The 26,212-nt window shown below is 41.7% G+C and overlaps 1 protein-coding gene across 2 annotated transcripts in view; it reads right to left on the bottom strand.

Moving 5' to 3' along the window:
* faf1 (Fas (TNFRSF6) associated factor 1) overlaps nt 1-26,212 on the bottom strand; it is a 383,193-nt gene that overhangs the window by 138,179 nt on the left and 218,802 nt on the right. For both annotated transcript variants that reach the window (XM_078561145.1, XM_078561146.1), the window contains exon 13: nt 25,828-25,982. In XM_078561145.1, coding sequence (XP_078417271.1) covers nt 25,828-25,982 — 155 coding nt within the window. The remainder of the gene's footprint in view (nt 1-25,827; nt 25,983-26,212) is intronic.

Raw genomic sequence — 26,212 nt, 5'->3', positions numbered from 1 at the left:
CCCTACTAGTTATATTCTCAAAAGACGCTAAATAAATTTGTCAAACAGGAGTTCCCCTTAGCAAAACCACGTTGACTTGTTCCAATCATACTATGTCTTTCTAGGTGCATTGTTAAGACTTCCTTAGTAATAAGATTGCAGCATTTTCCCAACAACTGATGTTAAGCTAACCATTCCATTGTTCATTGTTTTCTCTCTCTCCCTCTTATCTTGAAGAGTGGTGTAACATTTGCCAACTTCCAATTTAATGGGACCGTTCCCAAATCTAAAGGATTTTGGAAAATCATAGCCACCACATTCACTATTTCTACAGCTATCTCTTTTAGAATCCAAGGGTGTAAGTCATCAGGGTCCAAGGGATTTGTCAGATTTCAGTCCAAGTTTTGCCAATATTTTACTGATATTAATTTCCTTACTCTTTTTAGTCCCTATTTCTGGTACGAAACTTGTGTCTTCGAATGTGAAGACAGACACAAAATAGCTCTTCAATATCTCTGCTATTTCCTCATTCCCCATGATAATTTCTCCTGTCTCTGCTTCTAAAGGGCCACGTTTACTTTAGCTACTCTTATCCTTTTTATATATTTATAAAAGCTTTTACAACCTGTTTTTTATATTCCTAGCTAGCTTATTCTTATATTCTATATTTTACTTTTTTAAAATCAACCTTTTGGAGGCCCTCTGCTGGTTTCCAAAACACTCCCAATCCTCAGACTTGCTACTGTTTTCTTTTTACAACATTGTAAGCCTCTTCTTTTAATCTTATACTATCTTTAACTTCCTGAGTGAACCATGGATGGGACTTTCTCATTGAGTTTTTGCTCATCAATGGAATGTATTTTTGTTGAAAATTTTGAATTGCTTCTTTAAATGTTTCTTATTGTTCATTTACCTCTATAACTTTTAGTTTAGTTTTAACTTTAGCCATTTCTCCCCTCATACCTATGTAATTGGCTTTGTTTATGTTTAAGATTCTTGTTTGTGATTGGAATGTCACTTTCAAACTTAACGTGAAATTCAATGACATTATGATAACTATTTCCAAGAAGATCTTTTACCACGATGTTAACAATTAACCCTGCTTCATTACGCAATACTAGATCCAAGGTAGCTTTATCCCTAATCAGTTCCACAACATATTGCTCATGGAAACATTCTACAAACTCATCTTCTAGACCACTCTTGCAAATTTGATTGTCCCAGTTTATGAGATTAAAGCCCCCCACAATTAATACATTGCCTTTGTTACAAGCTCCAATAATTTCTTGTTTAATGCTCTGCCCAACAGGATAACTACTGTTGGGAGGCCAGTGTTTTCTGACTTTTGCTTTTCTTAATTTCCACCCATGCTGATTCTACTTCATAATCTTCTGGGGCCAGACCCTTTCTCACTACTGTCCTTATGTCATCTCTTACTATCAGGGCTTCCCCTCCTCCTTCTGCCATTTTGTCCATCCTTCTGAAATATTGTGTACCCTGGAATATTTATTTCCCACCTTGATCACCTTGTAACCATGTCTCTGTAATGGCAAACAAATCTGAATTATTTATCTCTATTTGTGCCATTAGTTCATCCATCTTATTGCAGATGCTTGGCGCACTGAAATAAAGTAATTTTTAATTTAAATTTTTTACTTCTATTCCCTGCAATGTCCTTATTCACTGATGTACAAACTCTGTTAAAACTCTCAACCTTCTTGACCCACACTGCTTGCCTTTACCACACTGGTCCCAGCCCATTTCAAGTGAAGCCTATCCCAACGGAATAGCTTACTCTTCCCTGAATACTGATGCCAGTGCCCCATCAATCGAAACCCCTTCTTCCCACACCTCTCTCTGAGCCACGTGTTTAATTCTCTAATCTGCTTTACCCTATGCCAATTTGTGCGTAACTCAGCTAACAACACAAAGATGATTACTTTTGATGTTCTGCATTTTAATTTGGTCCCTAGCTCCTCAAATTCTCTTAGCAGACCGCCATTCCTGGTTCCACCTATGTCATTGGTTCCCAGGCGGACCACGACAATTGGATCCTCCCCTTCTCACTCCAAGTTCCTCTCCAGCTGTGAGGAGATGTCCTTAACCCTGGCACCAGGCAGGCAACACAGCCTTCAGAGCTCCCGGTCATGGCTGCAGAGAACAGTATCTATCCCCTCCCCCCCCGCCTATCCTGTCTCCTATCATTACCAGATTCTTCTTTGCTGTCCCCACTCGAATGGCATCCTTCACCTTGGTGCCATGGTCAGTCCGCTCATCCACACAGGTAGCAAACACCTCGTAACCTGTTGGGGAAAGTCAGGGGTCGAGGCTCCTCCAATACTACATGCTGGTTCCTCTTACTTGCCTGACTCGCAGTCATACCCTCCTGTCCCTGACAATTGACCAACTCCATGATCTGCCTAACCTAAGGGGTGTGACCATCTCCCGGAACAAAGTGCCTGTGTGACTCTCCCCCACCGTGATGCCCCACAATGTCCCCAACTTAGACTCTAGCTCAGCAACTCTGAGCCTAAGCTGCACACACTTAACTGCAGATGTAGCTGTCTAAGATTGCAGTGTAATCCATAGATTCCCACATGCTGCAGTCATGGCACACCACCAGCCCTGCTGATTGGTTGGCAAGTCAAATCTGATTGGTCGAGACATTGCCATGGAGAATACGCCAGGATTCTATTGTCCCTTGTGCTTTTGTTTAATTCAAAGGCGGCGCAATGCCTGGACATGTTCTTTCTGCTTGCAGAGGACAGGTTCCTACATATGAACATGCATAGCTTCTAGCAAGTGTAAGTGAGCCACATTGCGAGCCCGACTGATTATCTTAAATTGGTTATTAGTGTAATTCTGAGCACATTTGGGATTGTTCAGCAAGTACTGTCTAATCACATCTAACGTTAGACATTATGTTCTGAATTTTGGAAGCATGGTCTGGTTGAGAGTGGTAGTACTCTGTGTATTGCGAACAACTGAGGGGACGTGCTGTTTGATACGTTCGGCCAGTTGTTGCGATGTATGGTCTACATACCTGGCATCATATCTGCACTGAAATTCATAAACCACATTACTCATTTATGTGGTAGGCAGAATGCCTCTTTGGCTTAAAGACAGCATCCTGTTAGTGGAAAATGCCACTAGAATTGCTACTGCATAGCAGCAGTGTGAAACGGCACATGTGGTGCATCAAAGCTATTTTGCGGGATAATGGCTACCCTGATCAGATCATTGCTCACTGTGTATCACATAAATTCACAAATGGGCCTAAGGCCGTAATTTTCAGACCTGAAAAATGCCCAGTCGACTTTAAATTATCCTGGATTTACGGAGAGAGGGGTGCACAGACACAAGACTATGCCTGAGTGAGTAGTTGTGAATTTGGTTCAGGTGGGAATTTGGTGCAGAGGGGCAAAGAGGTGCTCCTTTTTCTACTTTTTTCAGCCTCCAGTAGTTGGTGAGTTTCCTTCCTTGACTCCAAGCTAGGTGAGTGCATCTTTCTCTTACTTTATCTCTGTAAATGACCAAATTTTCACCATTTATACACAGGTAGAATTCCATTAACATGAGTCAGGTGATATTGTTTAATGTTTCTCATTCACACCAGCATAATGTTATATCAATATATTGTACCATCAGGAAAACTTTACTGTACTTTGTTTCAATATATGACAGTTACCTAAATTTAATTATTTGATATAAAGACAGCATTATGCTTGTTCAAAAACATTTATTTGTCAAAGCAATTTTTTTTTAATATCATGAGGAAAGGAAACTAAAATCACCAAAGAAGTAAAATATTCAGACGAAACATGGATATAATTTCTTAGAAAAAACAGGAACTGAGAAACTAAACAATGCTGATAATGTTCTATAGTTTGCCTTATGAATGACTGAAGAACCAATGAAAGGGTTACTACTTGGGATCAAGTCAAAATGGTTTTATCTATAACTTGAAGCTGGGTCAATTTTCTATGCTTGAATCTAATTTTATGGCAAATATTTTGTGACCACCCTTTATTGTTTAGGGACATATGCCTTATTAGATCTGGTAGAACTACATCTTGAATTACAGTTCATAAACTGATTCCAAATGGGTAAAATAGCATAGATATTATGTTACTAAACTGGTAATCCAGAAGCATGGATTAATGGTCAAAAGGCATAAATTCAAACCCATGATAGCAGCTGGGGAATTTAAACTCTGGAATAAAAGAGATAGTATCATTAATGGAAACCATGAAATGACTGAATTGTCATAAAAACTCATCTGGTTCATTAATATTCTTTAGGGAAGGAAATCTGCCACCCTTACCTGGTGCATATGAACATATAAAATAGGGGCAGAAGTAGGCCATTTGGCCCCTCAAGCCTGTTCCACCATTCAATAAGATCATGGCTGGTCTGTTTGTGTTTCGAGTTCCACATTCCCATCTACCCAATAACCTTTGCCTAACAAGAATCTATCTACCTCTGCCTTAAAAATATTGTGACACCGCCTCTACTACCTTCTGAGGCAGAGTGTTCCAAAGTCGCACAACTCTGAGAAAAAAATTTCCCCTCATCTCTGTCCTAAAGTGGTGACCCCTAATTTTCCCTAGTCCCTAGTTCTGGACTTACCCACTAGTGGAAACATCCTTTCCACATCTCCCTTGTCAAGATCATTCAGGACCTTATCTACTTCCGTCAAGTCACCCCTCACTCTTCTAAACTCCAGTGGAAACAAGCCCATTCTGTCTAACCTATCCTCATGAAACAGCCCACTCATTCCAGATATCAATCTAGTAAACCACCTTTGAACTGTCTCCAACGCATTTACATCCTTCCTTAAATAAGGAGGCCAAAACTGCACAGAATATTTGAGATGCGGTCTCATCAATGCCCTGTATAACTGAAGCATAACACCCTTACTTTTATGTTCAATTTCTCTCTTAATAAAGGATAGCATTTGATTAGCCTTCTTGATTACATGCTGGACCAGCATGCTAACTTTTTGTGACTCATGCATAAGGACACCTAGATCCCGCTGCACCTTGGAATTCTGGAGTTGTTCTCCATTTAAATAATTCTCTGCTTTTTTATTCTTCCTGCCAAAGTGAACAACTTCATGTTTGCCCACATTATACTCCATCTACCAGATTTTTGCCCACTCACTCAACTTATCTATGTCCGTCTGCAAACTCCTTATGTCTTCTTCACAACATACTTTCCTACCTATCTTTGTCATTTGCAAATTTAACTACCATGCCTTCGCTCCCCTCATCCAAGTCATGGATGTAAATTGCAAAAAAATTGAAGCCCCAGCCCAGACCCCTGTGGGACTGCACTAGTCACATCCTGCCAATCAGACAAAGACCCATTTATACATACTCAGTTTTCTTCCAGCCAGCCAATCTTCTAGCCAGGCTAATATATTACCCCTTACACCATGAGCTTTTATTTTCTGCAATAACCTTTGATGTGGTACCTTATCAAATGCTTTCTGGAAATCCAAGTACAGCATGCATTCAGGCTCCACTCTATCCACCAAGCATGTTACTCCTTCAATAAACTTTAATAAATTGGGTAAACACGATTTCCCTTTCATAAATCCATGCTGACTCTTTCTGGTTACCTTGAGCTTTTCTAAGTGCCCAGCTATAACTTCTTTAATGATCGACTCTAATACCTTCCCCAAGTCAAGCTAAGTGACCTATAGTCTCCTATTTTCTGCCTCCCTCCCTTCTTGAATAGCAGGGTTGTATTTGCTACTTTCTAGTCTGCTGGAACCTTTCTAGAATCTAGCAAATTTTGGAAAATTAACAATGCATATACTACCTCATTAGCCACCTCTTTTAAGACCCTAGGATGAAGTCCATCTGGACCCAGGGACATATCAGCCTGCAACTCCATCAGTTTGCTCAGTGCAGCTTGTGATTGTAATTTCACCAAGTTCCTCTCCCCTCCACCGCCTGATTTACAGCTATTACTAGAATGTTTTTTGTATCTTCTATAGTGAAGACAGAAGCAAAATATTTGTTCATTTCATCCGCCATTTCCTTATTATCTACTTTTAACTCCCCATTCTCACTCTGTAGAGGACCAACACTCACTTTACCTACTCTTTTCTTTTTTAAATACCTGCTGTCCATTTTTACATTTCTAGCTAGCTTCTTCTCATGCTCTAATTTCTTTCTCCTAATTAACCTTTTAGTCAATCTTTGCCATTCTTTATATTCTGACCAATCATTGACCTGCCATTCATCTTTGCTAGTTATATGATTTTTCTTTAAGTTTGATGCTTTCCCTAATTTATTTAGTTAACCACGGATGGTGGGTCCTCCCCTTTAGAATTTTTCTATATAGTAGGAATATACTTATTCTGAGTATTCTGAAATATCCCTTAAATATCTGCCATTGCTTCTCTATTGATCTATCCCCTAGCCTATTATCCTAGTTCATTTCAGCTAGCTCAGCTTTCATGCCCAAATTGCCTTTATTTAAGTTTAAAATATTAGTCTTAGATCCACTCTTCTCCCTTTCAAACTGGATGTAAAATCCAATCATATTGCGGTCACTGCTGCCTTGGGGTGTCTTTACTCTGAGGTCATTAAATAATCCTGTCAAATTACACAATACCAAATCTAATATAGCCTGCTCTCTAGTTAGTCTTGTAGAGCAGCACGTTCTGGAATGGTCTTGAAAGCATTCTATGAACTCGTCATCCAGGCTACTACTGCCAATCTGATTTTTCCAGTTTATATGCAGATTAAAGTCAGCCATGATTATTACCATCCCTTTATCGCAAGCACCCACTATTTCTTCTTGTATACTTTGCCCTACATTGTGGTTACTGTTAGGGGGCCTGTAGACCACTTCCACTTGTGACTTCTTTCCCCTACTATTCCTCATTTCCACCCAAACCAATTCTACATCCTGATCTCCTGAACCAAGGTAATCTCTAACTATTGCACAGATTCCACCCTTAATTAACAGCGCTACCCTTCCACCTTTACCTAGCTTCCTAAGTTCATATACCCCTTAATATTCAGGTCTCAATCCATGTCATTTTGCAGCCAGGTCTGTGTAATGGCTGTCAGATCACATTTATTTACTTCGATGTGCACTATATATTTGTTTACTTTGTTATAAATGCTATGTGCATTCAGATACAGAGCCTTTAGTTTATTCTTTTTGTTATCTTTGTGGCATCTAGTCTCGATTCTTTGTGCATTCTTAGGTTTTTTTCTCTCCGTCCCTTCCTGCTGTTCTCTGACCCCATTTCCCATATTACTATTTTCCTCTCTTAACTTGTCTCTACTCTTTGATATACCACATCTTTCCACATTTGATCCCTTGCCCCCACTATTTAGTTTAAAACACTCTCTACTTCCCTAGTTATGCAGTTCGCAAGAACACTGGTCTTAGCCCGGTTCAAGGGTAGACCGCCCCAACAGCACTGGTGTCAGTGCCCAACAAACCAGAACCCACTTCTCCCACACCAGTCTTTGAGCCATGTATTCATCTAATTTTATGTACCCTAAGCCAATTTGCACGCAGCTCAGCCCAGAGATTATAACCTTTGAAGTTCTGCTTTTCAATTTAGTGCCTAGTTCCTCGTATTCTCTACGCAGAGCCTCTTTCCTAGTTCTATCTATGTCACTGGTACCTACATGGACCACAACAACTGGATCCTCCCTCTCCCACTGCAAGTACTTCTCCAGCCCTAAGCAGATGTCCTGAACCCTGGCACCAGGCAGGCAACACAGCTGTCTGAACTCTCACCTCTTTGCTACAGATTTATATATTTTTGGTCCCCGCTTTTGAATGGCTTCCTGTACCATGGTGACATGGTCAGTTTGCTCATCTACCCTGCAGCCCCTGCTCTCATCCAAACAAGCTGAGAGAGCCTGAAACCTATGGGACAATTGCAGAGGCTCAAACTCCTGCCCTCTGGGTCCCCTTACCTACCTCGCTCACAGTCACACCCTCCTGTCCCTGACCAAATCAGGAGACCCTATCCTAAGTGGTGTGACAAAGAATCCAGGTAACTCCCTTTCCCTAATGTGTCGCAGAGTCCGCAGCTCAGCCTCCAGTTCAATGACTCAGCTGAAGATCCTCAAGCCGCAAACGTGCTTGCCCTGGATCACAATGCTATCCAGGAGCTCCCATGTGTTGCTGCCTTGACATCATCTGTCCTGCCATCCTTAATGTGTTTTAAATAATTAGTTAATCATATTTATCACATATTTATATTGCTTTTTTATATATTTATTAATTTTACCATCAATTTTGTGTACTATTTTAAACCTTAGGGATAGAATAGAACTTACCCACTTACCAGGTACTCACCAAACAGCTCACTCCTTTCCCTGTAATAGAGCAAAAACCAATCCGACAGGGTGAGAAAGAAAGAGGAAACGAGTACCTCCTTACCCAAACTCCCCCGGCAGGCACGTGCCCGACCCGATCGGATGCGAAATCGCGCGAGATGACATCATCCCGTACTCAGGCGATATTTCGGTTGGTGGGCATGCACAAAAGTCAGAAGTGCACCCACCAACAATTAAGAGGCCAACTAGTGTAATTAAAGTTGCAATTATCTCAGATTTTTCACTGTCCGTCCAACCGGGCGAAGCGGCCAGGCAGACTTTGCATTTTTCATGAAACCTCATCCAAGGGCAGGATGAAGTTCCCATTATTAAATTTTTAAAAAATCTATGGACAACATTTTTATCATGTATATGTTCAGATGACTGGTTGTGATGCTTGGACATTTTTCTCCTGATGTTAAAAACTTTATTTAATTGTTTTCAAGTCTTCAGCTCCCTGACGCAGCTCCCTGCCTTTTAGGGAGCTTTCATTCAACACTTGCCCACGCCCACATCAGCGGCCGCCCTCCTCCCACCCCACCCTGGCAGCGCTGAGCATTTAAGTGCGCACTTCACGCTGGCTGGCCGTTAGTTGGCCATTCCCTGGCTGATCCCGGACCTGCCGATTGTGCCCACCCACCGACCTAAAAATTCTGCTTCAAGTCTTCACTCAGCTACACTCTGTTTGCCAAGGCTGCATTAAAGAGGCCTGAATTTATTATAAACTGAAATGGGGCTACAGTAACCAGATTCAACCGGTTAGTTAATTAACTACTCAGCTCCTACAACTGAGAGTCGAACCTGAATGTGACTCCAGAGCCACAGCAATATGGTTGAATCTTAACTGTCTTCAGAAATGGAGCCAAGCAAGCCATTCAGAAAAAGTTTAATAAGCCACTGACTTAGGCATCGGATACAACAAAGGTACACCTAGGCCAGTGGAACCTGTGAAGTGCTCCTCACCAACATCTGGGAACTGTGCCAGAATTGGGGGAAGTTACCCACAGACCAGTCAAGCAACAGCCTGAGAGAGTCATATTCTCAGAATCATATCTTTCAGTCAACGTCCCAAACTCCTCCATCACCATACCTGGCTATGTACCGTCTCAGAGGCAGGACAGAAGTGGCTGTACAGCCATAAAACCAGTTGAGTGGGATTGGCTCTCGGAGTTCTCAACATTGATTCTGGACCCCTTGAAATCTTATTGCATCAGATCTTAAGAATTGGTATTTTTCCATGTTGAAACCACCTAGGACAAGCACTGAGAGAAGCAAGGGCATAGAATGCATTCTAGCTGGGAGTGGGGGAGTGCTCCAGTGTCCATCACCAAGAATTGCTCAGTAGTAGCAATACTGATCAATCTGGCCAAATCCTCAAAGCTGTCAGACTGGGCTTGTGACAGATGGTGACAGAAACAACATGATACAAAAAACTAGTTGCCCTCTTCCATTTCAATCGATCTGTCACAGTTGCATCTATCCATCACAGCACTGGTACAAGTGATCAACTCCGTTCTTGTGGAGACAAAGTCCTGTCTTCACAATGATGACACACCTTCATTGCATTGTGTGGCACTACCACAGTGTTAAAAGGGATAGATTCAGGACCAATCTAGTAGCTCAAACAGGGTATCTGTGAGGCTTTGTGGACAAAAAGCAGAATTGTATTCCAACACAATCTGCAACATCATGACCTGGCATATCCTGACTCTGCCATTAGCATCAAGCCAGGGGACCATCCCCGGTTCAATGTAGAAATGCATGCCAAGAACAGAACCAGGTGCACCTAAAAAAAAGTGAAATTACATTACAGGAGTAGATGCACGCTAAACAGGGGAAGCAGAATGCTACAGACAGAACTAAGCGATCCCACAGCCAACAGATAGTATGTGAGTATGTGATCTGTAATTCTGCCAGCACTAGTCGTGAATGGTAGTGGACAGCTGAACAGCAGGAGGAGGCTCCATAAATGTTCCCATCCACAATGATGGGGGAGCCCGGCACATGAGCACAAAGGACAAAATTGAGTTTACAACCATCTTCAGCCAAGTGGGTGATCCCTCTCGGCTTTCACCTGAGGTCCCCTCCATCACAGAATCCAGTCTTCTGAAAATTTGATTCACTCCACCTGATATCAAGAAATAGCTGAGCGCACACCTGATACACCAGCTTTGTGGTGGTGGCGAATAACTTACCCTCTGACTCAGTGGAGAACTCACCACTGGCTGTGGGCCTCAACAAGACCCAGCTCTAGTGTTGAAAACACATGGTCTCGAACTAGTCACACCTCTAGCCAAGTTTTTCCAGAACACTGACATCTACCAGACAAAAAGTGGAAAATTGCCCAGGTATGTCGAGCTCACAAAAATCAGGACAAATCCAATCTGTCCAATTACCACCCCATCTATCTACTCTCAATCATTAGCAAAGCAATGGAGGGTGTTGTTGATAGTGCTATCAAGCGGCACATACTCATCAATAACTTGTTTCGCTCTCCACAGATGCTGCCAGACCTGTTGAATATTTCCAACATTTTCTACTTTTATTTCAGGTTTCCAGCATCCACAGTGCTTTTTTTTTGGCTCACCAATAACCTGTTTACTTCAGGTTTCACCAGGACCACTTGTTCCAGGCCTCATTATGGCCTTGGCACAATCATGGATAAAAGAGCTGAATCCAAGAGAGGAGAGGAGAGTAACTGTCATTGATGTTAAGGCAGCATTTCAGAGTGTGGCATCTAGGAGTCCTAGTAAAATTGAAATCAATGGAAATTAGTGGAAAACTCACCACTGGCTGCAGTCTTATCTAGCAAAAAGTAAGAGGATAGTGGTTGTTGGTGGTGGCCAATCATCTCATCCCAGGACATCACTGCAGGAGTTCCTAGGGGGAAGTGTCCTGGATCTTCAGCTGCTTCATCAATAAATTTCCCTCCATCATAAGATCAGAAGTGGGTATGTTTTCTGATGTTTGCACACAGTGTTCAGTTCTAGTCACCTCTTCTTGACGGTCAATATTATTACCATCGCTGAATCCCCGAGTATCAACATTCAGAGGACCACCATTGACCAGAAACTTAACTGGGCTAGCCACAAGAACAGGTCAGAGGTTAGGTATTCTGTGGCGAATAACTTACCCTCTGACTCCCCAAAGCCTGTCCACTATCGACAAGGCACAAGTTAGGGGTGTGATGGAATACTTTTCACTTGCCTGGGTGTGTACAGCTCCAACAATACTGGACATCACCCAGGACAAAACAGCTCACTTGACTGGCATCCCATCTAAACATTCAGTCCCTCCATCATTGGTGTACTATGACTGCAGTGTGTACCATCTACAAGATGCACTGCAGCAACTTTCCATGGCTTCTTCAACACCACCTCCCAAACCAATGACCTCTGTCATCTTGAAGAACAAGGGTATGAGCATCTGAAAGTTTCCCTCCCAATTACACAACATCCTGACAAGGAAAGTTTTAAAAATATTCTTTCACGGGGTGTGGGCATCACTAACTAGGCCAGCATTTATTGTCATCCCTAGCTGCCCTTGAGAAGGTGGCGGCGAGCCACCTTCTTGAACCACTGCAGTCTAGGTGGTGTAGGTACATCCAGAGTGCTGTTTGGAAGAAAGTTCCAGGATTTTGACCCAGTGACAGGGAAGGAACTGTGATATAGTTCCAAATCAGCATGATGTGAGGCTTGGAGGGGAACTTGCAGGTGGTGGCTTTTTCATATATCTGCTGCCCTTGCCCTTCCTGGTGTTATAGGTTGTGGTTTTGGAAGGTGCTGTCGAAGGAGCCTTGGTGAGGTGCTGCAGTGCATCTTGTAAATGTTATATACACTGCCAGAGTGTCGGTGGTGGACGGAGTGAATGTTTAAGGTGGTGAATGGCATGCCAATATAGTGGGCTGCTTTGTCCTGCATGGTGTCAAGCTTCTTGAGTGTTGTTGGAGCTGCACTCATCCAGACCAGTGCAGAGTATTCAATTACATTCCTGACTTGTGCTTTGTGGACAGGCTTTGGGGAATCAAATGGTGAGTTATTTGCTGCAGAATTGCCAGCCTCTGACTTGCTCTTGTAGCCACAGTATTTATATGGGTAGTCCAGTTCAGTTTCTGGTCAATGGTAACCCCCAGGATGCTGATAATGGGGGATTCAGTGATGCTAATGCCATTGAATGTTAAGGGGTGATGGTTAGATTCTCTCTTGTTGGAGATGGACATTGCCTGGCACTTGTATGGCACAAATGTCACCTGTCATTTATCAGCCCAAGCCTGAATGTTGTCCAGGTCTTGCTGCATATGGAAATAGACTGCTTCAGTATCTGAGGAGTTGTGAATGGTGCTGAACACACATTGCCACTTCTGACCTTTTGATGGAGGGAAGATCATTGATGAAGCAGCTGAAGATGGTTGAGCCCAGGATACTCCCGAGTCCTTCATCACCACTGTCAAAATTCTAGAACACCCTATCCAAAAGTACTGCAGTGTACCTACACTGCACGGACTGCAGCTGACCACCACCTTCTAAAGAGCAATTTGGCATGGGCACCAAATGCTGGTATTGGCAGTGACATCCACATCCCATGAACGAATAATTAAAAAATAGTTAAGGCTTTTTTATCCAACATCATTCTGTGCCTCAAAAAATGTTATATTAAGTATATTGAGGGGGCGGGGGTCACGTATACTTCAAGTAACAATTTTTGAGGCACAGAACTATGGTGGAAATGCGCTATATTTATGCTTAGAATTAGCTTATAACTTTTATTTGGAGGTGCTACATTTAACTATCCTAATATAAATAATTACTCATTAATATTTGGCCTATGCATTTATTTTCAATGTTTAGGTCGCCTTTTCATGAAGCATGGAGGGAATATATTTGTCAATCCCCCACTTCTTTAACAATTATCTGACAAGGTCTAGTGATATTATTCTACTGAGACAAATACCTTTTATCCTAACTTCTTGTGTTGCTAGGAAATCATTTACAAGTGCACCATCAAACAATACTGTAGTAATTATGAATAGTTGACAAGGAGAAGTGAACAATGAACAAGTCCATCTGAAACCTTACACTAATAAAGTCATTAGATGCTGCCCTTTCAATGATTCTTTAAAACTTCTGAAGTTACAGGAATACACTAGCTCATTTGTGAGGATACTGCTAAAGAATAAATGCTGTTGGCAGAAAGCAGATCTAGTGTTAAACCATGCTGCAAATTGATCTAGACATATCAAAAGCTGTGGAGAAAAGGAGAAAATGAGAGTGTCCAACATAATCCAACGGTAATAAGAGCCCCAAAAAACCAGGAAGAAACAGTGGGAAAGTGACAAAGGCTCCAGATGTTGTGGAATCTTAATCTTTTGTAAAATAGTTTGTAAAGGGCTCTACTCAGGGAGCCCTAAATAAGGCTGATACTTTAACTACCTCTTTCTAAACACAACGTGCACAGACGGAACGTTTAGATGACTACTCTACTGGAAAACAGTTCAGATCATGTGCCCCTCTGTCCCTCTCCACAGAACAACAATTAAACTCCATCTGTTTCCTAACTACCTACAGCGAAATCCCTTTTCAGTAGGCTAAACAGCAGGACAACATAAAACTTTGGAAGCCGTGTCCTGCACAGAGGCCCACACCTGTAGTGGATTTACAAATGGGTCAAATGGGACCAGCACGGTCAACTGCTCTCCAACCAGGCATGCATCATTCAAAGCCCTGTTTGTGCCAAGGGTCAGCAGCTGTGAATATGGTTAATTACTTGATGATTAGGAATGACAGGTGAGGAAAACCTGCTGCTGAAAGGTGCCCAAGCTACTTAACACACACGGCTGCATGGCAGATGCAGGAGAAGGAGGGGTGCAAGTCCCAACATGCACACTGTATTGACCTGTAGCTATACAATACCTAATAAATACAATAGCAACATGCTGAAATTTAACAGGCAAGTGAACTGTTAACACAAGTATTCACAAATACCATTAACTCTTTCTGGGATATGTATGCCAGTTGACATGTCAATTCTGCTTTAGACTAATAATTAGCTGGATTTTCATCTGTCAACAACAAACTCTTGACAAATATTTAAAAAAAGCAGTTTCTTGAAAGAATATCAAGAAGAAAATTAAAGGAATTATATAAGGTCACTGGTTGTCATTTTGTTGAGGAAATTTCCAATACCACTTTTCAATAGCAAATATATTTCAAACTTGTTACTTAAAAAAAAATCTTGAACTAGTAAATGAAGAGCAAAACAAAGCAACTCCAGGCAACCAATTCAGCTCGAGGAATACAGATGGCTGTAAAAGATATTCTTACAGGGCCAAATTATGGAACAAGGCAGAATTCAAAAATGCCTACTGGTAGCCAAAAAGATTAATTACCCAATAAAACAAAAGTATGACTGTCCTTTACGCCTGCAATATCCCATCGAGAATTAAATTGTCACACTTAAAATGAATTTTCACAGTAAAAAAAATTTCAGAATAATGCACTGTAATTAACTTGACCTTGAGGAACTTTTGAAAAATACCATTTGTATCTCTTATTAAAAACTTTCTATCACTTAAAGTAATGTAATATTGTGTTGTATTCTAAGGTTGTGGCCAGCTTTCGGTGATGCTGAATGGCCCTTGGTAAGTTGGTACGCATAGCCCAAATTGCAAAATTCAATACAATCGGACACCATGAGCCAATCAGATCCTCAATTTTTTTTTACCATGTCTGTCCATCATATTGTAAGGTTACCCTGACGTGTAGTAATGTAGCATTGACAATTCTTCTTGAAGCCTTTGTTAAATAGGGAAATAATATTCTTAAGTAGCAATATTGTTACAACCAGTTTATGACCTTATTAACATTTAAAAAGCAATCCGAATAACTTCTATTGGCCAATAAAACTATATCTTCTTTTAACCAATAGAACAAGACCACAAAATTTCACTTTTTTTAAGCAAAATAAACTATTGTATATACAAGACAAACAAAACGAGCACTATTAACTTCACAATATGGTTTATAACTATATATGTCACATGCTCAGGATTACTTCCTACTTCCCTAAGAATTCTCTTATAAGACACATCAATCTCAAAAGTTATTTACTTCTGTAGGGACCACCCATGAGTTTTCCGCAGTCCTCTGAGAATTTTCCTCAGCTCCAGCTATTTTCAGAGGTAAAACTTTCATTTACCCTCTCCTGACTGTGAAGGCCTTAGTCCCTTGTGTCCAAGCTACTCTGCTGGTTACTTTCTTTCGCAATAAGACACTGTGAGGCCTACTGTAGATTCTCCCACTAGCCTCAAACTAGACAACCTTCCAGCTTCTGCTCCTCACAAAATTCAAATTGAGATTAAGCCTCACCTGCCTTCCATGTGGTCAACAATAAAGTAAGTGTTTTACTCTACATAAAGTGCAGGTCTAACTGTCATTTATTTTGGCTAACTTCTCTCAGTGAGTTGCAAACCATATGAGGTCCAAACTGCAACTAAAAACCTCTCCCAGCAAACATCCGGATAAACTGAAACCAGAGAGCCTTCCTAAGCTCCACCCATCTCCATGGCAAAATAGCCTGCTCTGGGCTATCCTCAAATCAAACTTTAAGCAAATTATCCCTCATTTATAATTTTTCAGCTAAGTAAGCTGAACTGTTGTTTTATAGCTCTACCTCCTCTATTTTGACTCTATGAAATAAACACAGGTAACCTTCTGAACTGCCATTTCTTTAGGTGTTCTGGCAATTACCAAAGCCCAGCATTTTAATCACTTTACCTTTACAACAATGATATTCCCAGAACTAAACATTACCTTTAAAATATTAACATGAACAATAAACTAGACATTTGCAAACAATATCGTGAGATAATGAGAAGTTTGTAACCACCTCCTTAATGATAAAAATTAATCTGTAACATGGTAAGAAAAGTAATACAGGTACAGGACAGACAGAAAAGTTCTCTTTGTTCCTTCCTAGGAGGAAGACCTTGAAACTTTAGGATAGGCACCTGCCTGAGAAAGGCTACAGCCTATGGCCTGTAAATATATGACATGACGATCAAGGAAAAGGAGATAGAAGACGATGTTTTGACCCATATTGTTTAACATAACATGGATCTGTAGCTACAAGGACAGAACATAACAAAATTGGCATTGAGTGGTAACTATGTGATATCCAATGAGGTCAATGTGATGTGTCTAGTGCGTGGGTGGAGAGAGCATACTTTGCGCTGTGTACTACTGGTGTACTACTGTTTCTCATTTTCAGTCCACACAGCTGGCGAGCAGCAGTCCAAAATGGAGAGCCAAATGCCCAAATCGCTCCGTCAGTGCAGAGCCTCTTCTTCGGCGTCCTGTGCTGTGCCTCCTTGTGGTGACACACAGAAATTGCCCCAGGCTGCAAGGTCCCTCACTCATGGCCCCAGGCTGAAGGGTCAGAGGAACTTGGAGGTGGGTTGGCCCTCAGCCATGTAGTGTGTAGACCCAGTGGCATGTGGACGTGACCTGGCGCTCATGAACCAAACTCCCAGCTGTGGGTGAATAGCTCCACTGCCTTGTGGGTACCTCTGGAAAGTTGAAGGCTAAGAGAGTAAACTCTGGCAAAAATCTGGAGTGCAGTCCAAAGGTGGACTGATGTCTAAATATGCCATCTTTCTGGCAACTCCTGCAACCAAACCAGTCCAAAATGCAGTGTTCTACATTCCTTTGACCCCAACAGAAGAGGTCAAGAGGTGGTCCCTGACATTTGGGCAGCCTAGATTCTCAACAAATTTTGCCTAGGCTTGCACCCTGGAGAGGACATGCAATTTCACTGCAGAATGTTAACGCAACACAGGACACAGCAGTAATGAATGATAAGCCTTATTTGAAAGGTGTAGTGAACAGGTTGCTATGGGCTGTTTCAGATGGTAGGAAGGACCATCATGTCCCAATGATCAGCCACCACTCACTCAAGTCAGACAACCCGACTAGCAAAGTGCTGACTCGCCATGGTCCACCTGCTATCATGGGTGCTTGGAGCGTAGTCTCTGCTTAACAAATGGACCAATCTATCACACCAGGCAAACAAACAACAAATGAAGAAAAATGCTAACTCTTCAAACGGTAAGCTAGAATGTCAGGACCATGTGAATGGGACCGATTGACGACTTGCAGCTGTTGATAATGCCCGCAAGACAACTGTGATTAATGTGGAATGAACACTGACATAGCTTACCTATGAGAGACAAGGCTCACTTTGGCAGGGAACGAGTTCATTGGAAACCTGTGAGCAGGGTGTAGGCTTCGCTATAAAGAACTCACTGTCCTCGAGGAGAGAATCACCCACATATGGTTCAGAACGTGTTCTCTCTACCTGCCTTTCAATTCAATCAGGGCCAACTAACCTCATGAGTATCTATGCTCCAATACGGTGCTCCACTACAACGGCGAATGATCAGTTCTTCGGGGAGTTGACAATGCTATCAGCAGAATCCCCAAGTCAGAACATCTTTACCTGTTGGGGGCTTCAGTACAAGAGTGGGTGAGGACAATGAGACATGGCCCTCCTGACAGACATGATGGCTTAGGAAAGATAAATGAAAAATGGACAGAGATTTCTTGGGCTTTGCTAGTACCATTAGCTTTGTATAAGCACATTTTCTCTCAAATTTTTCTTTCAAAATAAACCATGCCACAAGGTGTCCTGGAGACATCCAAGATCAGAACATCGGCACCAGCTGGACCCAATCATCACCAGACCTGGTTCTCTCAATAGCATTCTCAACATCCACAGCTACAGCAGCGCTGACTGCAATACAGATCACTCCCTGGTGTGCACCAGGGTTAGGATGCAACCCTTGAAGCTTTTTCATTTAAAGCAGAAAGGTCATCCTCATTTCAACTGCCTACCCAGAAAAGAACCACAGTTCCTTGACTCGATTGAAGAAGTGATCTCCAGCATTCCCAAGCAAAACACAGAAGTGGAACATATTTCAAGACACAATTTACAATACCACTACAATATCACACATTAATTGTGAGAGATATCTGAGCAAGATGATTCCGAATGCACTAAGAGTTGCTTGAGGTAAAGTCCAACAGGTTGCTTGGTGCTGAGTCAATGACTTTTGGTCACAACTTTGCCAGTTTATCCAGATGTCCTCTGACACAGGGAATGCTAGGGGCATGTGTGATGGGATCAAAAAGGCAACAGGTCCATCAGCAAAGAAAACAGCTCCATCCTTGAAAACAAAGGAGGGAGAGGTTATCACCAACTGCAATAAACAGCTGGAGAGATTAGGTAGAACACTACTGGAGTTGCATTCCAGGGAGAACACAAGGTTCTGGACACCTTAGAGAGCTTCCCTGTTATGGAAGAGCTGGATATGGAACCCATAGTGCAGAAACTTAGCAAAGCTATTGCCTCGCTTTCCACTGGCAAAGCTCCAGATGATGAGGCTATATCACATGAACTCATCAGGCAGGGGAAACTGGCATTCATTGAGCATCTGGATGGACTTCTCTGTCCCTGCTGGAGGGAGGGAGCAGTGCCCCAGGGTACATGTGTTGCAAAGGTTGTGACTCTACACAAGAACAGCACTGCTTGCAACTATTGAGGCATCTCCCTGTTGAGCATTATAGGAAAAGTATTTGCCCGTGTTGCCCTTAACAGACTGCAGGTCCTGGCTGAATGCATCTATCCTAAATCGTAGTGTGGTTCCAAAACTGCAAGATCCACAACTGTCATGATCTTCTCAATCCAGCAGCTGCAAGAGAAAATACCATGAACAAAGGAGCCCACTATATATTGCCTTCATCGATCTCACTAAAGCATTTGATCATGTGAACAGAGGTGGTCTTTTTAAACTCCTGGAGAAAATTGGTTGCCTGCCAAAGCTGCTCAATGTGATCTCACCCATCATGATGTCATGGAAAGAGGTCAGCTATGATGGACAACATCGGAACCATTTGAGATCCACTGGAACTGTTGGAAGCAGGGTTGTGCTCTGGTGCTGATGCTCTTTGGCATATTCTTCTCTTTGCTGCTGTCATATGCTTCCAGGTTATTTATAGAGGGTGTCTACTTACATACAAGAACTAATGGAAAAATGTTCAGCCATGCCTGTCTGAGATCCAAGGCAAAAGTGAGCTGTCCTCATCAGAGAGTTTCTCTACGCCAATGATATTGCACTAACATTCCATGACAAGAAACACCTTCAGCAGCAATGGACAGACTCTCATGCCTGTAAAGAATCTGGTTTGACCATCAGCATCAGGGAGGCAAATGTCATGTTCTAGGTAGCTGCCGTACAGCTATCAGGATTGACAATGTGATGCTGAAGGTTGTTAATAGGTTCAGTTATCAAGATTCCACAATCACCCAGCAATCTGTCACTTTATGCTGAAGTCAATACATTTATTGCAAAAACTGCAGCTGTTATGTCCAAGCTGAGTGACAGAGTATGGAACAACAGCAAGCTAACTGAAAACACTAAACTGCAAGTCTACTAAGCCTGTGCTCTCAGTGCACTCCTCTATTATAGTGAGACCCGGGAAGCCTGAACAGTTTCCACCTTCATTGTCTCAGGTGTACCCTTGGCATTTCTTGGCAGGACAAGGTCACCAACTTAGAGGTCCTGGAGTATGCTAATTCCATCAGCACACACGCATTGTTAAGCTAGCAACATTTGCACTGGCTCGGCCACTGGATGCATGACAGCTGAATACACAAAGACCTTCTGCACAAGGAACTGGCTACTAGGTCATGGCCTGCTGAATGCCCATACCTGCACTACAATGACACTTGCACACGAGATACAAGGTTGGCAGGCATCAATGCAGACAACGTGGAGACAATTGTGATCTCTGGAGGCTGACTGTTTGGACAGACATTGGAAGAGGCAAGGAAAACTGGGAAGCTCATCTAACTAAGAAGAGAGCCCAAAGGAAACAGAGGCCATCTACAATCCTACACCTTTCAGCCCACTGTCTTCATCTGCAGCAAATGTGGCAGAGACTATCATGCCAGAGTGGAGCTCCTGAGCCACACCAGGCAATGGTTAACAGAATTGACATCAAGGTGCAAACCACCGTCTCTCAAATTGTAAGGCTGCCAAAGAAACTATGAAACATGCGAATAGTTATACAAATGGGTTGAGACAAAGGCACAAGGAGTGGGTGTTGGAACAAATGCTTTAGAATACAATCAACCTGTATATTGAGCTTGGAAATGTAAAGCAATTGTCCAGCTAAAACATGCAAGATTTTGTTGTGATTATTGCTAAGTGCATATTTAATTATTGCATGCTTAATAACTCTGACATCTAACATTTAATGTTGCGAACACTATTGATTTGGAGAGTAAATTATTAGTAAGAACAAGCTGGGCTACCCATCCAACATCCAGGCAATAAAGGGACTAAAGATAAAAATAGGATTTAAAAGAGTAAGATAAAGCAAAGCTGAAATATTTACTCTACGGACATATGCACTGAATGAAATAGGTATTAAAGCTGAAAAACTAGACCACAGAAATGTTTCTATGAAGTACTTTATTTGAAGCATTTCTTATATCCAACCAATTTTATTCAACATTCACTAAATTACCTTCTTTCATGTAAATTATTCTAATTAACAATTTTAATACCAGAAATATGAAAGACAGATGCCTAAATTCACACAAAACGATTACACTCAAAAGCATTATTTGATGAAGCTATTTCTTTTCACAATGAATTTACTTTCATTTACTTGGTTTGACTAGTCTAATTAAATTTACAAATTTTCCTATATGATTTTTATGAATCATTCTTTGCGTCCTCAGTGTCACACTCAAGAATTCTTAGGATTAGAATCTACATCTACGCCTATTTCCTCAATGTTTGTTAATACTTTGAATATTTCATCAGTGTCAAAGGCAACGTCTATAGTATCACTCTCTTCATTTTCTGTGTCACTGTCTGCATTTTCATTGTTTGTTGAAACATTAAATATTTCATGGTAGACCACATTAGAAGTTCTTCCTTATTGAGCCAAAATAAAGAGATTTTTTTGGTGATCCTACTCAGCTCTTATATTTTCTGAGGTTTTTCAAGAAGTGTTTTGATTTTGTTATTCCCGTTAAGAAGAATACTCAGTGGGTCAGGTGGCTCAATTAAGACTGACAATCATACTTTACCATTCGCGCAATACATTGAAGGTGATTCTTTTTTTCACTTTGGTGCACTACAAGATTCACATTTCTCTGATCTACTGCCAATATTCTGGGTCTGACTCAATTATGATGAGGATCAGAGATGAAAGCTTCCTTAAAGAGTCTTGGTCTCTTGTAACACTGTTTCTTCTTGCGGCACTGCTTCTTCTTTCATTCTGCCACTCTGTCAATCTCTGACTCTAGCCTCTTCATTTCCCTTTCTCCAATTGTCGCCTGTCACTTTCGGTCAACTTTTTGCCTTTTTACTCCGGCCTTTTCAGCTTCCCTGTCTTAGCCTGCTGCTTACCATTTCCCCTTACCAAGTACTAATGAGGAGTGTCTCAGAACATAACTTACATGAAACAAATAAAATGAGAAAAAACATAAGTGAATAATGAAAGAAAGTTGGGGATTTATTACGTAAATTCATTACATTCTTTCCTGGAATGTATGGTTGAGGTTGGTTCAAGCATGTCTGAGTTACAGTGTCGGCATGGGCACAGTGTAGGCAGTGCCATGGTACCTCCTACATGGAAGCCAAAGAACCCCTTCTAGCTTCTCAAAGTGGCTGGGGCCTTTAAACTTAGCCGCTTTACGACAGCAAGTGCTGTAAAAATGGGGCGTGGCTCCACTTCCCCACGACGCTGCTGCCCTAAACAGAAAGGACACCGGGGCTGCTGCACTGCACATTTCTCACCAGGCTTGGGACAGAAGATTGCATGAAAAATGTGCAGCTCCCGGCTTGGGTAAGTGAAAAGAAGGAGAATGGCAACCCTACGGTGATTGCTACTCCACTGAAGTTCTGGGCCAATTATTCCTCTTCTAACAGTATTTCCCCCACTTCACTCTCCACTGATCTTCCACTCTAGACATTCTGACTCTACTCTACTCTCTGCTTCAGTATCCTGGACCTGTTCCGCTCCCAGGTCCATCTCAAGTGCTCCAGTTCTATTCTACTGCTTTACAGGCCTACAGCACGTGATCCTGTTCTCTTCCATTCCTGTCCTACAATTGAAGTTCATCCACAGTAAGTCAGCTCCGTTCTTTCCTACACTCAGTACTAATAGGAGTAGCCCCATTCATTTCTGCTCTCCACAATTCAACACCTTGCTCCAGATGCCTTCCCCAGCTCAACACTCCCCTTTCTATCAGTCTCTCTGCTCCTATCTCCATTCCCGGTTAGGGTTACCAACCAGAGGCGTATGTTTCAAGAATGAAAAATCTTATTCCTCTCCTCTTTCCCCACCCATATCACCTTTGGCTTTTCTGGACTCTGCTTCACCCCCTCCCCATTTCAGATTCAGTCCCTGGACACCAGCCTGCATCTTCCAGCATTGTATCAGATCTTTTGGTCACTCTGCCCCAGGCCTAGCCCAGAAATACTTTTTTCGTAATGCAAGAGAATAAAGAAAAACAATTCCCAGACATGCCAATACCAGTCAAGGCACTGCCCCCACATTAAAATCCACTCCTTAGCCAGACTCCATTTGCATGCACTGAAAACCGCACATTTTTCTCTCAAAAAAATTGAGTCCAAATTTTACAAACAACAGAAAGGAAGTTTACATTTAAAAAGTACTTTTGAAAAAAAAATCTATTATGCATGGGGAACAAAGGACACACTGTGAAAATCTTGAACGGCTTTGAGCAGTCACCTGAGCCATTTGTTTCTGTTATTTTTAGCCAACAAGTGTCACACCAAACACAGGTGCAAGGTTTTTTAAAATTTATTCTTTCAAGGGAAGTGGGCATCACTGGCTAGGCCAGCATTTATTGCCCATCCCTAATTGCCCTTGACAAGGTGCTGGTGAGTCCCCTTCTTGAACTGCTATATAGTTCCAAGTCAGCATGATGTGTAGCCTGGAGGGGAACTTGCTGGCGGTGGCGTTCCCACACATCTGCTGCCCTTGTCCTTCTTGGTGGTTGAGGTTGTGGCTTTGGAAGGTGTTGCTGAAGGAGCCTTAGTGAGTTGCTGCAGTACATCTTTTAGATATGCTGCTGTCACTGTGCATCAGTTGTGGAGGGAGTGGATTTTAAGGTGGTGGATGGGGTGCCAATCAAACGGGCTGCTTTGTCCTGCATTGCGTCAAGCTTCTTTAGAGCTGTTGGAGCTGCACACATCCAGGCAAGTGGAGAGTATTCCTCACACTCCTAACTTGTGCCTTGTAGATGCTGGACAGACTTTGGGGAGTCAGGAGGGGAGTTACTCGTGGCAGAATTCCCAGCCTCTGACCTGCTCTTGTAGCCACAGTATTTATATGGCTGGTCTAGTTCAGTTTCTGGTCAATAGTAACCCTGGGATGTTGATAGTGAGGGATTTAGTGATGGTAATGTCATTGAATGTCAAGAGGAGATGGTTAGATTCCCTCTCGTTGGAGGTGTCATTGCCTGGCACTTGTGTTACGCGAATGTTACTTATCAGCCCAAGCCTGAATGTTGTCTGGGTCTTGCTGCATATGGGCACGGACTGCTTTAGTATCTGAAAAGTTGAGAATGGTGAACATTGATGTCCTTCGACTGAGCTCCAGCAACTACAACCTTTGTGCTAGGTATGACTCCAACCAGTTGACAGTTTCACCCTAATTTCCATTGACTTCTGTTTTGCTTGGGCTCCTTGATGCCACACTTGGTAAAAATCAGCTTTGACGTCAAGGGCAGTCACTCTCACCTCACCCCATGGTGCTCCATTTAGCTCAGATAATTAAGGATTGATATTTGTGACAACTCCTCCAATTTATATGAATAAAATGCAATCACAGGAATCTCAATTTTGCAAAAGCCTTAATGTTATCACCAGCATAGAGACCCTTGAGTTGGGTTTTCCATCTTGCTTGGCCATTCTGCTGACTTCATGAACCAGGTCATTCCTCATGTGGCCCCATATTAAACAATGGAGGCTGCAACTAGAGACTGGCCTTGGTATCATGAGGCATCACTTAACCTAACTGGAAAATTTGTATCCTCAGTCAGTAGCTTTGTTTCCCAGGATCTCCTGATTCCAGAGCATCTCTGAATAAAAAGTAGTCTCACTTTAGGATTCCCTTTGTTTTTAAGAACTCAACAATAACTTTAGCAATTATGTATAGTAATGCCAATGTATTCGCAAGATTACATCACATGCTAAAAAAAAGTCATGACTGGGGATACATGTTATAGCAATAGTAATATTTTACCCCAAGGCTTACATAATAAATTTCCTCAACATGCTCATTTTAATTGTCCCAGTTTCAGATAGTCTGGCCTTTTTAAGTCAGTGTATTCATAGAAAAGCATATTAACTAACTGCTCTTAAAGCATTATACAAACTATCTTTGTTCATTTCACCTAATGATGCCTGGAAAGATTTGATAGATATGTTTAAAGGAGTAGTGAAGTTTAAGTGTAGTGTTTTGCTCAGAAGGCTCTCCATTTCTTTTGAGGAAGAGACACAAATCAAAAACATTTTTTAAAAAGCTTTAGGGTAAAGTGATCTACTATCGGTATGTCAATGCCTGGCAGGAGTTTATACAATTATTCTTTGCAAGGGTTTAACCACTATCCACCTATGTTAATAATTAACAGTTTTTGTGCACTTCCTATCTGCATCTTTTGACCTACAGTTATCAGGATTTTGACATACTTTTTGTCATTATAAATTCCAGTGCTGACATTTTTAATGAAGGACATTAACATAGAGTTATCACTCTGATTGCATAATTTGGCCACTTATTCCTACAACAATCTGAGCATACTTGCTGAATTATTTTTTCAACTGCCATTTTTCCTTCAGTAATTGAAATTTATAAGGATCAAAAAAAACATATAATAAAGAACACAAGTTCATCAAACACATTTTCTGAACTACATAGGCCAGGCTTTCTTCCCTTCTAGGCTGCTCCATAATAGTTGGGACAGAGTATCCCTGATCAGTTCAATTGGAAATAATGGGTCCATGAATTCAGGTTGGGTTGAGAAAGGCATAACCTTGAGATCCATTCTGGGGTGAATGCCAACTTATTGTGTGACAGGGTCATGGAACTCTACATCAGGGGTCTAATGCCACACTCCCCAGTGTTTCCAATAAACTGCTAAAGGATTCTCTATCAGCAATATCAAATAAAATTCTTACAAATAAACTAATATGAAAAAATTCTCTCCATAAGCTGAGGCACCACTTAGATTGCACAATACTTACTTTGTATTTACTCCCCTTCAAAGTAACATTAAAGCTGGATCACAGCACATTTAGAAAATGTATTTTTTTCTGCTCATAATCCGTCAGTAAGAAATATTAAGCTCAAATTAAAACAAATGTAAGTTAGATAATAAAATTGAGTACCTTGCTCTGTTAGATTCCCTGGTCATGTCCCATGCCCAAGTGATAAAATTTTGACTGAGGTAGGAGACAATAGATTCAGCACACAGCAGTTGGGAACAGAACACATTTGTAAGAACACTGTCATCGTGATGGAGGTAGATGGCAAGCAGCTTTCTCTGATAAAATAAAGTACAGATTAGTGATTTCAAAATTGCCAATATAATGAGCTCTTCTCTGTAACATCCTTCATTATACAAAAATATATCACTTAGAGCTCCTTCAGTAACACAGAAGCTACACAGAATATCATCACTGCAATGGGAATTTTTGCATAGCTCCCAAATATTGCCACATTATGCCGGAAGCTTTGTGTATTTTACCCTTACAGAGCAATACCGATGAAGTC

The sequence above is a fragment of the Cetorhinus maximus genome, chromosome 17 (genome assembly GCF_964194155.1).
Source record: "Cetorhinus maximus chromosome 17, sCetMax3.hap1.1, whole genome shotgun sequence".
Classification (NCBI taxonomy): Eukaryota; Metazoa; Chordata; class Chondrichthyes; order Lamniformes; family Cetorhinidae; genus Cetorhinus; species Cetorhinus maximus.
Note: the sequence above shows the minus strand (reverse complement) of the source record. Positions and strands in the feature narration are given on the sequence as shown.